Below are 14,534 nucleotides of genomic sequence, written 5' to 3' on the forward strand. Positions count from 1 at the left end.
CATCCTGAGTCCTGAGTCCTGCATCCTGAGTCCTGAGTCCTGGATCCTGAGTCCTGCATCCTGAGTCGTGGCTGAACCTGTCTCTGCGGTCCTGCCTGACTCTCATCATACTACTTCCCTGATGGCTCCCACAGGATTGTTGACATCCTCGTGGATTCATCTTCTTATTATAGACACATGCATTTCCAAACATTTGGTCTACCTATGTTGTAAATGTATTATCTCTTTGATTTACACACGGCATCTATTGCACGTCTGTCCGTCCTGGGCGAGGGATCCCTCCTCTGTTGCTCTCCCTGAGGTTTCTCCCATGTTCCCCTTTAAACTGTGGGGTTTCTCTGGAAGTGTTTCCTTGTACGATGTGAGGGTCTAAGGACAGAGGGTGTCGTTTTGTCATACTGATATTCTGTACAAACTGTGAAGTCCACTGAGACAAATGTAACATTTGTGATATTGGGCTATATAAATAAACATTGATTGTTATTATTGTAATAATAATGTTTTTGTTTCAGGCCACCATCGCCGCAGCCATCTCAGAGAAGTCTCCGTTCTCCACGCCGATGAACAGGAAGGAGGAAGCTAACCTCGCTAAAGCTGCGCTCGCTGTGTCCAACTCTGATCACCTGACCATCGACAACGCATACCTCGGGTTTGCATTTATACTTTGATTTCGTCTATTTTTGTACAGGAGAACTGTACAGAGAGGAAATACAATACAGCTCCATTTCAATCAGGAGAGACTTTGTTTTGATTCAACAGTATGTATTTATTGCCAAGAATACACAGAAGAATGTAACAGTGTTTGGCGATTACACATAATGGCCCAATTCTAAACCGCCCGCCACACCCTACCCCTACACCCTACCCCTACACCCTACCCCTACACACTACCCCTACACACTACCCCTACACACTACCCCTACACACTACCCATACAACCTACCCCTACACACTACCCATACAAACTACCCCTACACACTACCCATACAACCTACCACTACCCCTACACACTACCCCTACACACTACCCCTACACCCTACCCCTACACACTACCCCTACACCCTAACCCTACACACTACCCCTACACCCTACCCCTACACACTACCCCTACACACTACCCCTACACACTACCCCTACACACTACCCCTACACCCTAACTACTCCTACCCCTATACACTACCCCTACACACTACCCCTACACCTTAACTACACCTACCCCTACACACTAGATAGATAGATAGATAGTACTTTATTGATCCCAAATTGGGAAATTGTTGTCGTTACAGCAGCATAAAAGGCATGTTACAATAAAACAAAACTACAAAATATACAAGAATAGAAAGAAAAATATAAAATATAAAATATACATGTCGAAATAGAAAATATACATGCAGATATTATATATATATATACAAATATATATATATATACCCCTACACCCTACCCCTAACTACCCTACCCCTACACACTACCCCTACACCCTACCCCTACACCCTACCCCTACACACTACCCCTACACACTACCCCTACACCCTACCCCTACACACTACCCCTACACACTACCCTACACCCTAACCCTACACCCTACCCCTACACCCTACTCCTACACCCTACCCCTACACCCTACCCCTACACCCTACCCCTACACACTACCCCTACACACTACCCCTACACACTACCCCTACACCCTAACCCTACACCCTACCCCTCCATTCCCGCGGAGGGTCTGCCACATTAAGCGCTGTTCCAAACCCACGAGTGTGGAGGGGTAGTGGGTTATCAAGCCCTCAAACAGCGAGTCTGCATCACCTGACTTCACCGGCTGCTCTACCTGACCGACTCAACGCTGTGTGTGTCCGTCATGAAACACGCTGTTTACTAATAGTTCCGTGCAAAACATTTACTGATAAACTAGAGAGAAATTAGACCCAGTTGAGCGGAGGTAAATGACAGCTGTCAGGAGGGGAGAGAGCAGATTTAAAGATGTGACGATGCGCTCTGATTGGCTTGTGTAAATAGAGACAAAGGTGATAATAATGGCTGATGGGAGAGGGGAGATAGAAATATGTGAATGACGGGATATAGAGACAGTCTTCCTGATTTAACTTACGCTAAGCTTCATATGTTATCAGTAGTTAGCTTTTTGTCAGGGGACAGATCATCAATAAGGATTACCCTCAGGTCCTGAAAATATATTAAAATGACCGTTAATATATGATATTTATCCAGCAAGCACTTATACAAACACAGCGTGAGCCTGTTAAGCAAATCATCTCCTTCTGCTTTCTGATGATCGGTTTCAAACGTTTTATTTGTCATATGCACAATAGCTACAGCAGAGTTTTGGCATTGAATCTGAAGTCTCAGGCACCTCCAAAAAGAAAATATACAATATACCTAAGACATAAAAGAGAAAATACCATTAATGAAGTGCTGGAAAAGACATGATGTTGCGAGAATATATAGATATAAGATTAGATAAAACAATCTAATATGAAATGAGATGTCTTGTCTCACTGTCAGGTGGAAGACCTCTCAGAGTGACGGACAGAGAGCAGAGACATCGTACTGCAGGAAACACTTCCTCAACAAAACTGCTCTCATCACCATAGAGGTAACACACACACACACACACACACACACACACACACACACACACACACACACACACACACACACACACACACACACACACACACACACACACACACACACACCTCGCTTTATACTCTTACATTAGACTCCAAACAAACCCACAGAAGAACAGAAGCTCAATGTTCCCTGTGTGACTTTAAGGTTTCCAACGTGACGCAGGAGTTCCTTCCTGTTCCGGTCGGACCGGTCTGACATCAAACTGCTGCTGCTGGAGAAACGGCTCACCAGCCTCAGGCTCCATTATTGATCTTAGCAAGAGATGCCTTTTTCAGATTGTACAAGTTCACCTTTTTCAGCTCTGGTTTCATCTGATTTTTCTTAATCCTACAAATAAATAAAATATATATAAAAACATGAAAATATCTTGTTTCAAAAAAATAATTTATATATTTATAATTAAAAAAAAGCAAAAGACAGAGATTTTCACTTTTGTCCTTTTAGTTCTTTTATTAACAAGAAAAACCCCAACATTACAAAATATACAGACATGTGGCACTCGACCTGTTGGCTGTTCTTTATTATGACTTTTCTTTTAATTTGTTTTGTTGCATTATTCAAACTTTCATTTATGCATTCAACACATTTAGACTTAGTTACAAATTAAAAACCTTTAGAATCAAATATCTCCAATGAAAGAAGCTCTGGTGCTTTCTCTCTAAAGACTCACTTTACAAGAGAAACAACAACACACAAATACATCAATATCCATATTCAACACATTTTTAAATCATGAACACACGTCTCTGTTAAACACATACAAGACTACAAATACAATTGAACAGAGTAAAAGGCAATCAGAGTATAAGACTATATGTTTTAAATGATTATATGATCATTTAACACGACACAGAACAACTCGTGAGAAGATGTTAAAGCACATCCCATCATGTTTGATTGACAGCTGATCTCTGTGCAGTGAAGACATGAGCAATCAGCTCTCAGCAACAATGATGGACACACAGTGAGTTTAAGAAGTAGAGGAGTTCCTCAAATGACTTCAGGCTATTTCAGTTTACAAAACTCAGCTGTGTCTCCTACACAACAAAACCGAACTCCAGCATGTAGCGGCTGAGTGAATGTGGTCTGCACTCTGTGGAGGAGAGTCATGGTTTCAGAGACGATGCTGTAGAAGGACAGAACACCTGCTCTGTGATCCAGGTACACTCCTACTCTGGAGGACAGAGGACCTGAGACGGGAGTGTTGATACTGTTGTAAAGAAATGAATAACTGTTTTGGTTACAATCTAAGGACCAAGATTTGTCATTGAATCCAAATACACTTTCATTCCCTGCTCTGCTGATATTCTTGTATGCGACTGCTACAAAAACTCTTCCCCCTCTCCACTCCACCTCCCAGTAACAACGTCCAGTCAGACTCTCTCTACTCAGGACCTGAGGATAACCAGTGAATCTCTCTGGGTGACTAGAATAAGACTGATATTGTCCCATGACTGTTGCTTTTCTGCTCCCCTCAGATAATAACAGATGTGTGTATGCTGTGTTTAGATCCAGAGTGACTTCCTGTGAATATTTGAAGAACCCAGCTCTGGTGGTGGGCTCTGCTGCTGACAGTAAAACATCCACTTCAGTCGATGAGACGTTTGTCCATTCCTCTCTCAGGACGTCCTGTAGTTTGTCTCTGACTGCTGACAGGGCCGCCGTCACGTCCTCAAAGTAGCTCAGAGGACGGATGTTGATGCTGGATGAGTGTGTAGGTTCACTGAGGGCTGACAGTGAGGGGTAGCTGTGCAGAAACTGGTTGTGATCCTCTGTGTGAGACAGCAGCTTCAGCTCAGCGTCTCTCCTCTTCAGCTCAGAGATCTCCTGCTCCAGCTTCTCCTGAAGCTCTTTGACTCGACTCACTTCTCTCTTCTGCTGGGATCTGACCTGCTGCTTCACATCAGAGCTTCTTTTCTCCATGAGACGGATCAGCTCAGTGAACATCTTCTCACTGTCCTCCACTGCTTTATCAGCAGAGCCATTGATGGCCTCCACCTCCTGCTGAAGCAGCTTCACCTCCTTCTCTCTGTCCTGGATTCTCTGCTGGATGTTTAGTCGACTCCCCTCCAGCTCTCTCTGCCTCTCAGTCCTCTCTGCTGCAGCTGACACTGTGTCGTGGCCTTTGTGTTCGTCCACAGAGCAGATATAACAGATACACTGCTGATCAGTGCGGCAGAACAGCTTCATCACCTCGTCGTGACGAGAGCAGATGTTCTCCTGGAGCTTCTTGGAGGGCTCCACCAGCTTGTGTTTTTTTAATTGAGCTACGTCATAATGAGGCTGGAGGTGTTTCTCACAGTAAGATACAAGACACACGAGACAGGACTTACAGGCTCTCAGTGTCCTCCCAGTGCAGACATCACAGGCCACATCTTCAGCTCCAGCATAGCAGTGATCAGCAGGAGCAGCTTGGAGTCCAGTCTTCTTCAGCTCCTCCACTAAAGCTGCTAACATGGTGTTTTTCAGCAGGACAGGCCTCGGTGTGAAGCTCTGCCTACACTGAGGGCAGCTGTGGATTAGCTCTCCATCCCAGTGGTGTTTAATACACTTCATGCAGTAGCTGTGTCCACAGGGAATAGTCACCGGATCCTTCAGTAGATCCAGACAGATCGCACAAGAGAAGGTTTCCCGGTCCAGCTGAACTCCTTTCTGCGCCATTTCACCTCTCAGTAGCAGCGAGTGTCTGAGTTTCACTTCCTGAGAGCTGAAACTATGTGAGCTGTGATCTGAACAGCATGTGTGTGTGCAGTGAATGTGGCCTATCAGCTCTTGGACTTTACCCACATGTTGGTTACACCCCTCCTCCTCAGTGTGGATCTGAAGGGGAGGAACCAGGAAGTACAGAGTGGAGCTGGCTGTGTCTGAGAGCAGGAAGAAGAGGGAGGGCTTATCAAACTCTGAGTCACTCCAGGAGGAGCAGCAGACACTCTGACCTGTCTCCTCATTTACAAATGGAGCCTCGCTCACAACCTGCTCTACATTTGAAAACAGTCTTCAGCTGTAAAATATTTGTTTTAACTTCAGGCTTTTGTAGCACACAGCTCCACATTCATGGTGGCAGTGGTGTAAGAAGTACTCAGATATTCTACTAAAGCAAAAGTAGAAATACTACGGGGTAAAAAGACTCTGTTACAAGTAAAAGTACAAAAGCATTGGTATCAAAATATACTTAAAGGACCAAAAGCAAAAGTACTCCTTATGCATTATGGCCCTTTTCAGAATCGTATATATATATATATGTGTGTTTTCCATCCCTAATAAAGTGTAGGGGAAATGGAGACAGTAACACACAACAGTCAGGGTGAAAGTGAACACAAGTTTATTTATTTACACCAAGGAAAATGCCAACAAATGTTCTTTAAGTGAGGAGACAAAGAAGATTGTGCCAAATTAAATAAATGATTATAAAAAAACTCAAACAAAAAGCTCTCACGATCTGTTCTACTAACAAGGAGACAAAACAACTACAGGGTGCAACAATCTACTAACCTAGTGTGTCTTCACGGATACGAAAACGAACCGAATTCGATATCAAAAAAGTCTTCCGTCCACACGAGACCGCTCGACCCGCTGGAGACGCTGTAGTACATATGCCGGGCCTGTAAGTGGCGCTGTACTTCCGCCACAAAATACACCAAAAGCAGCGAATAAGACCCCCCGAGCATGGTTGCCATGGTTGCCTGGTTGCCCTTCTGTTTATTCTCCGCGGTGGATTTAGCAACATGTAGTTCATGTAGTTCTCCATGTCCACTTGTTGCTGATGGTTGTGGTAGAGGAGCTGTAGGTTTTGCACTAACATCTGTAGCATGGTCAGTAGCGTCTGGAGCACGAAAGCAACCCTTTGATCCGCCATTGTTGTTGTTGTTGTTGGCGAAACACATCAGCAATGACGCGGGTGACGCAGGGGTGAGCAGGAGAGGTGGGGAGAGGCGGGGCTATGGCGTCATCGTTATCAGGAAATTATCGCATAGGGCGTACACACGGAGCCGTTTGGCCCCCCAGAGCGTTTCGTCCGCAGATCTACCCACCTTGGGAGCCGTTATCACAGGGCTATCGGATTCGGGCTCCGTGTGGACGAACCGTCTCTATACGATAGAGAACGTTAGCGGATTCCACTGATATCGTCTCCGTGTGGACGGGGTCTATCAGAGTTTACCTACGTGAGGAGAGGTAGAGGGTACCCCAAACTTACCCAAATCCTCCACTTCCCACCACACACACATTTAACAATACTAACAACAAGAAGACAGAATAATGACCAAATCTCTCAGAGACCACAAAGAGGCTCTGGAGTCAGCAGCAGGTCTGAGAGAGCGAAGGCTTCCTGGATCGCCTCCTTTAATGACCGGCCCTGGCTACCTTCTTATATGGAAATAAAACACTAATAGAAAAATAGAATGTCTTTGATAATTCACTATAACTAAGTTCTAAATGTGTCCTCTGTTAAGATGTTGAATTAACACCAGAATTGAATAAATTAATACATTATTTCTGATAGCAGTATGTGAAATTATATCTGTAGCAATATTTTAACAGTGTTATGTTTTGATTACCTGGAGGTTTGTCGTCGACTCGCCTGAGGTTTACGAAGTGTTCAATATCCTCCTGAACATCACACTGTTTAACTGACTTCCTCCCTTCCTCATACAGCCACACACACACACACACACACACACACACACACACACACACACACACACACACACACACACACACACACACACACACACACACACACACACACACACCACACACACACACACACACACACACACACACAAACACCACACACACACACACACACACACACACACACACACACACACACACACACACTGTAATATCTCCTCTTCCTGCAGGGGGTGCAGCAGGAGTTGATGAGGATGATGGAGCAGGTGGGTTTCTACTCCCCTCGCTCCAGACTGCAGGCTCCAGCGCTCTCTAAGCCTCAGATCTCGGTTCTGAACGCGGTGCTGGCGGCCGGTTTGTACGACAGCGTGGCCCGCGTGCTGGTCATTCCCTCCGTGGACGTGCTGGAGCGGGCGGTGTGCAACACGGAGACCCCTCAGGGAAGAGCTCAGGTCCACCCCTCCTCTGTGAACAGAAACCTGCAGACACACGGCTGGCTGCTCTACCAGGAGAAGGTACACATCCCAGGGTCAAGATGTAGTGACAGACGATACATTTGAGAATATACAACAACAAATAGTGTAGTGTAGAAATGGCAATTAAATTCTTCTGACCTGAGAAGTCAAAGTAAAAAGTCGTCAGAAAAATAAGTAGTGGAGTAAAGTACTGATACCAGAAACATGTACTTAAGTACAGAAACCAAGTATTTGTACTCCACTACTTCCCAGGTCTGTATACATGTAAATAGAATATGATATGTACAATAACAGAATATGAAATTAAATAATGTACATTAAGACAAAATTAAATGTTGGTCCTCAGGTGAAATACACCAAGATCTACCTGAGAGACACGACTCTGATCCCCCCGTTCCCTCTGCTGCTGTTCGGAGGAGACATCGACATCCAGCACCGAGAGAGACTCATCACTCTGGACGGATGGATCCACTTCCAGGTCAGCGCTCTCACATAATGGCCCAATTCCAAACCGCCACCCTACACCCTACCACTACACACTACCCCTACACCTACACCCTACCCCTACACACTACCCCTACAACCTACCCCTACACACTAACCCCTACCCCAAACACACTACCCCTACAACACTACCCCTACACACTACCCCCTACACACTACCCCTACAACCCTACCACTACCCCTACCCCCTACACACTACCCCTACACACTACCCCTACACCCTACCCCTACACCACCCTACCCACTACCCCTACACACTACCCCTAGACCCTACACTACACACACTACCCACAACACCTACACACTACCCCTACCCCTACCCCTACACACTAACCCTAACACCCTACCCTTACACACTACCCCTACACCCTAACTACCCCTACACCTACACACTACCCCTACACCCTAACTACCCCTACACCCTACCACTACACACTACCCTACACCTACACCCTACCCCTACACACTACCCCTACACCCTACCCATACACACTACCCCTACACCCTACCCCAACACACTACCCCTACACACTACCCCTAGACCCTACCCACTACACACTACCCCAACCCCTACACACTACCCCTAGACCCTACCACTACACACTACCCCAACCCCTACACACTACCCCTACACACTACCCCTACACACTACCCCTACACCCTACCCCTAACAACTACCCCTATACCCTACCCTTACACACTACCCCTAGACCAGTGTTTCTCAAACTTTGTCATACCAAGGACCACTTAACCAATAAAAAAACACTTGCAGACCACCTAACTCCACAAATATCCAAAAACACATATTTTCTCTAGAACAGATTACAAATCGCCTGAAAATGGTACAAACAAGTGGCAACATGTGTGATGAAGGTGTTGCACTGGGCTATATCATGCAATCAAAAACTTAAGCTCGCTCCATTGCGGAGATATTCCCGCGAGAGTGCGGAAAACTTAAATTTATTTATTTATTTCAAATGTGAAATTGTACCAATATACTCACGGACCACTTGGGGGCGCTCACGGACCACCAGTGGTCCGCGGACCACACTTGAGAAGCACTGCCCTAGACCCTATCCCTACACCCTACCCCAGCACACTACCCCTAGACCAGGGGTATTCAACTAAAATTCAACGAGGTCCAGTTAGAGAAAATGTCCCCATGCAAAGGTCCGGAACATCAAAATGTCTAACTTGCTTTATGAATTAGTGTGATATATATTGAAGTAGCTGTAGCTTTATCAACGTCTGCATGTCATCAACAACTGACTGCCAATCAGATAAAGAAAGTACAATTCAAAAACAACAATATTTATTGTCAATTAACATTGAACTATACAGATATACAGTAAATACTGTGGATATGTGTAATGTTCCTCTCGGGCTGCATTTAAAAATAAAATAGAGAAATAAATAAAATAGCTTTGTTAACCGTTTCACATCATGACTTAACAGTTTCAGACGATTATAGAACAATATCAGTCTTTACACATCATAACAATTGAACAGTTTTAAAGTTTCTCTTTCTTTCCCTCTTATATTGCAGTCCCTCACTCACTTTTCTTTAATTCAGTGCGAGAATTGAGCTGGAGCTTGTCCTGCCAGGAGTTTAAATCTGGGCTGAAATGGTGTCAGGGCCATTCTCATACACACATGCAGGTGCTCATTGGTTAGCCTCGGTTAGCCTGCCCTGGAACCATATTTAGTTTTAATTTTGATCCTGGTGGACTGATCATATTGGGCTCTGAGACTGCTTATTTGTTGTGACCTCAGTTCTGACTTGAGAGGGAATGTTTGGTCAAACACTTTGTGTTTTGTCTCATAGTGGGGTTTTGGCACTTTTAATCAGGGTTGGGAGGGTTACTTTGTAAATGTAATCGGTTACTGAATACTGAATACATGGCTCTGAAAGTAATCCGAATACAGTTACAGGTATGTTTTGGTGAACAGGAGACACTTATTTTACTGTTTTAATGGCTTATCAAGAGCACAACTCAAACACAACATCTTTGGGTCATTCTGGACAGCTCCCTCTCATCTGCACCTCACAAAAAAAACATCACCCGGACTGCATTATTTGTACTCTCTTAAACCTTTCCTTAGAATATGTTATGAAATGTCAGGTGTCCTTGGGTGCTTTGAAAGGCGCCCCTAAATAGAATGAATTATCATTATTATTTATTATCTGAAACGACGTAATAACTTTTAAAACTGTTTCCAGTCACTTGCCCCATGCATTCAGCAGCAGCAGGCCATTCACTTTGATTTGATCCCGTTATGAAATGTCATCATTTCGACAATAAAGAAATGCTACATAAACGTTATCTTGCACATTTTATCGAACCATCTCCGTTTCTAACTTTCAATATATTTTAAAAGAGATCTCTCTCTCTGATCTGCGTGCGGGGGCGGGGCCTCACAGACACGCTGCATCTCTCTCTCGCTCACAGACACGCTGCAGCGCTGTGCAGTGTGCACACAGTTCTGCTGGTAATGACTATTACATTTTATGAGGAAACTTTTCCACCTATAATTCCCATAAGTATTCCAAAATGTATTCACTTCAGGTTTACGAAAGTAACTGTAATCAGATCACTCGTTTTTCAAATATAACGCGAGCTGAATACAGTTACTTGATTTTTGTATTCTGCTTGAGCGCCACGGTCTCTGAACAAATGAGACACACTGGTTCTGTGCTCCCAGTGGACAGGATGAACATGAATGAGTCCGTCCACTCAGGGTTAAAAGCTCTGTTCTCTCTGTCCACTTTCCTCTTCTTGGAGAGCGCCATGTGTCATTATTTGTCTCTCCCTGTCTGCTGCTAACTCGCCTGTTCACTCTCCTCTCCGCTTCTCTCCCTGTATCGATAATTATTCTCTTTACTCACTTTCCTCTCCGCTTCTCTCTGCCGCTCTCTCGTCTCTTCTTCTGTGTTTCTCTCCCTGTATCGCTCACTCGTCTCTTTCGCCCCTGTCGGCAGCGGTTAAAATAGAATCGCCCCGTCAAAATTGAAATCCCCTATTAATGTATTGATTATAGGTCCGGGTCCGTATAGGTCGGCGTCTGGGTCCGGATCCGGACCGCGGTCCGCCTGTTGCCGACCCCTGCCCTAGACCATACCCCTAGACCATACCCCTAGACCAGGGGTTCTCAAATACAAATCTTAAAAGTCCAAAGAAAATGTTCAATAAGACAAAGGTCAGTTTATTACGGTCATTCAAACTTTTAAACAATTGCAACAAGATTCTTAACACAAGGTTGCAAAAACTAAAATAATCTGTATGCAGCAGTTTTCATTGTTATTGTGTCTGTGCTTGATCCCTCAGAGTCGCAGTGTGAGAGCTGCACAGTTATGAATAAAGGCAGCTGCACCCTCTTTCATTCAGCATTCCCATTATTGCTTTATAAATGTCTTGCCCCCTTGTGTGTCCACTGAGGTTCGTCAGGCCCAACACATCTTCAACAAACTCCCCCTTTGACTCATCATAAAAACTCACAAACACCAGCAACTGAGCATTGTCAGTGGTGTCAGTGGACTCATCCACAGCTAAGGAAATGCACTGTGCATTTTTTATTCCATCACAAAGCTGATTAATCAAATCACTGCGAAAAATTTGCGAAAACCGGAAAAAGAAGCAGCATCTGGCTGCATTTCAATGATATTGGAGAAAGCAAAGCTGAGTGCAGGATTTGTAAAATGAAAATAACCTTCAGAGCAGGGTTTTTTTTTGGTAACCACTCAGGATTTATTGCCAGAGGTGGGAGAAGTTCAGATCTTGTACTTGAGTAAAAGTACCAGAGTGTAGGAATACTCGGTTACAATAAAAAGTCCTGCATTCAAAATGTTACTCAAGTAAAAGTAGAAAAGTATTATCATCAAAATACAGTTAAAGTACCACCTGCAGAGGGATCTAGATTCAGGTGTTCTTTTCCCCATAGAGACGCCTCGCTGCACATTATCCCTTGCATAAAGATAGATTGTGGGTCCCTTATAACATGCTGTACACAGTGGAAATAAACATTCTGGTTACCTCAACATCAGGGATCTAATACATTAAACTCCTTCTGAATCAAACCGTCACGGTAGCCTTACCTTACTGATCCCTCTTACAATAGAAGACAAACACGTTACTTTACCAGCAGAAAGAAAATTGATTATTAAATTATTAATGTGACTAATAAAGAGCAGTTTGATTATTAAGTATTGTTCTGTTGATCGATGTCATTACATTTGTTGAAAAGCACATAATGACTTGTTTAAGACTCGTTTTGTCAAAGTTTAGGACTTGGACTTGACTTGGACTTGACTTGAACTTTCCCATCCTGACTTGAGACTTGACTTGGACTTGAGCGCAAAGACTTGAGACTTGACTTGGACTTGAGCGCAAAGACTTGAGACTTGACTCGGACTTGCAAAACAATGACTTGGTCCCACCTCTGGTGTGTAGGGGTAGTGTGTAGTGTGTAGTGTGTAGGGGTAGTGTGTAGTGTGTTGGGGTAGTATGTAGTGTGTAGGGGTAGTGTGTTGTGTGTAGGGGTAGTGTGTAGGGGTAGTGTGTAGGGGTAGGGTGTAGGGGTAGGGTGTGGGGGTAGTGTGTAGGGGTAGGGTGTAGGTGTAGGTGTAGTGTGTAGGGGTAGTGTGTAGGGGTAGTGTGTAGGGGTAGTGTGTAGGGGTAGTGTGTAGGGGTAGTGGTGCACAAATAAAAATGTGGTGTAAATACTTGTCTTTACTTTTTTAATGCAAAATTGTTTCTTAAAAATACTTATTTTGATTATCTTTATTTTCGTTTTTTGTACCTACTATTGCAACTTATTTTCTTACATTGTTTGTGTTCACACCACCAGATACCAAAGCACATTCCTTGTATGTGTGAACGTACCTGGCAATAAACTTGATTCTGATTCTGATTAAAGCGTAAGGAATGTAATCCAATGAAATGTTGCTCTCTCCAACCTGCTCCTGTGTGTCTGCTGCAGGAGAGAGGACCATCCAGATGATCCTGGATCTGATTAGATCTGAGTGACCTATGAACTAGTCTGAATGCCCCTGAAGAACCAGAACCAGAACCAGACCCCTGTCCTCCCTATAAGAAGGACCTGGGGACTCTTTAAAGATGAACTGATGCCACCGGGATCTCTGACTCACATTGAGGAGGACTGTATCATATGAAATGCATAAACTACAAAACGATTATGTTGCCAAATGTGGAAATAAAACTGTACACATTTTTATCTCAACCTTTCACTGTGTTGTGGTGTTGATGGACAAAATGAAGCAGGTGGGATCTGAGAATAATAGTAAGGTAAATGTGCAATAAGACCATAATACAGATTCCCTGAGAGGCAGGTGGTCAGTCTTTCCATATGTGTATGAATTAAGAACAGCCGTCAACAGATTGGGGAGAAACTCTGCTTTTAAAAGTCGTTCTAAGTTACTTTGAGTTCACTTTTTAGCATAAATAACACACAATAAAAGTACCTTGTGTTCAGTTTGCATGTTTAAATTACATAAATGTATACTTTATAGAAGACGGGATAGTGTTGCACATCTGTCTCTTGAGTTTTAAAACAACATCAATGAAAATGAATCCTGTCAAAAAATGTGAAAATCACCTGGCGCTCCTATTGGCTAGCGCTCCAACGCATTGTACGTGATAGGCTAAGGGAGGCTAAGGGGCGGGACATGTCTAACTGGTTGACTAATGTATGAATAGAAGAATGAATATGTAGAATAGGGTCTTTTTAAGAAACTGTGATGTCCTGAGTCCTGGATCGCGAGCCCTGGATCCTGAGTCCTGCATCCTGAGTCCTGCATCCTGAGTCCTGCATCCTGAGTCCTGGATCCTGAGTCCTGAGTCCTGGACTTGTCGTGGCTGAACCTGTCTCTGCGGTCCTGCCTGACTCTCATCATACTACTTCCCTGATGGCTCCCACAGGATTGTTGACATCCTCGTGGATTCATCTTCTTATTATAGACACATGCATTTCCAAACATTTGGTCTACCTATGCTGTAAATGTATTATCTCTTCGATTTACACACGGCATCTATTGCACGTCTGTCCGTCCTGGGAGAGGGATCCCTCCTCTGTTGCTCTCCCTGAGGTTTCTCCCATGTTCCCCTTTAAACTGTGGGGTTTCTCTGGAAGTGTTTCCTTGTACAATGTGAGGGTCTAAGGACAGAGGGTGTCGTATTGTCATACTGATATTCTGTACAAACTGTGAAGTCCACTGAGACAAATGTAACATTTGTGATATTGGGCTATATAAAT

At 44.1% G+C, this 14,534-nt stretch overlaps 2 protein-coding genes across 2 annotated transcripts; one reads left to right on the forward strand and one right to left on the reverse strand.

Annotated features, from left to right (window-relative positions):
• The first annotated feature begins 497 nt into the window (after positions 1–497).
• Positions 498–8,256, forward strand: LOC117478776 (ATP-dependent RNA helicase DHX29-like). The gene is made up of 4 exons (XM_034125679.1): positions 498–649; positions 2,524–2,614; positions 7,515–7,799; positions 8,107–8,256. The coding sequence occupies exons 1-4, from the start codon at positions 498–500 to the stop codon at positions 8,254–8,256; spliced, it is 678 nt and encodes a 225-aa protein (XP_033981570.1).
• On the reverse strand, positions 3,089–5,319 carry LOC117478881 (tripartite motif-containing protein 16-like). The gene has a single exon (XM_034125815.1). The coding sequence runs from the start codon at positions 5,311–5,313 to the stop codon at positions 3,658–3,660; it is 1,656 nt and encodes a 551-aa protein (XP_033981706.1). The 5' UTR covers positions 5,314–5,319; the 3' UTR covers positions 3,089–3,657.
• Positions 8,257–14,534: the final 6,278 nt, after the last annotated feature.

This window comes from Trematomus bernacchii, unplaced genomic scaffold, assembly GCF_902827165.1.
Source record: "Trematomus bernacchii unplaced genomic scaffold, fTreBer1.1, whole genome shotgun sequence".
In the NCBI taxonomy this organism is placed as follows: Eukaryota; Metazoa; Chordata; class Actinopteri; order Perciformes; family Nototheniidae; genus Trematomus; species Trematomus bernacchii.

Coding starts and splice junctions, on each gene's coding strand:
- LOC117478776 (XM_034125679.1), top strand. CDS start 498: ATGTTTTTGTTTCAGGCCACCATCGCCGCAGCCATCTCAGAGAAGTCT. Junction 650..2,523: donor ATCGACAACGCATACCTCGG/GTTTGCATTTAT, acceptor TCTCACTGTCAG/GTGGAAGACCTCTCAGAGTG. Junction 2,615..7,514: donor CTGCTCTCATCACCATAGAG/GTAACACACACA, acceptor CTCTTCCTGCAG/GGGGTGCAGCAGGAGTTGAT.
- LOC117478881 (XM_034125815.1), bottom strand. CDS start 5,313: ATGGCGCAGAAAGGAGTTCAGCTGGACCGGGAAACCTTCTCTTGTGCG.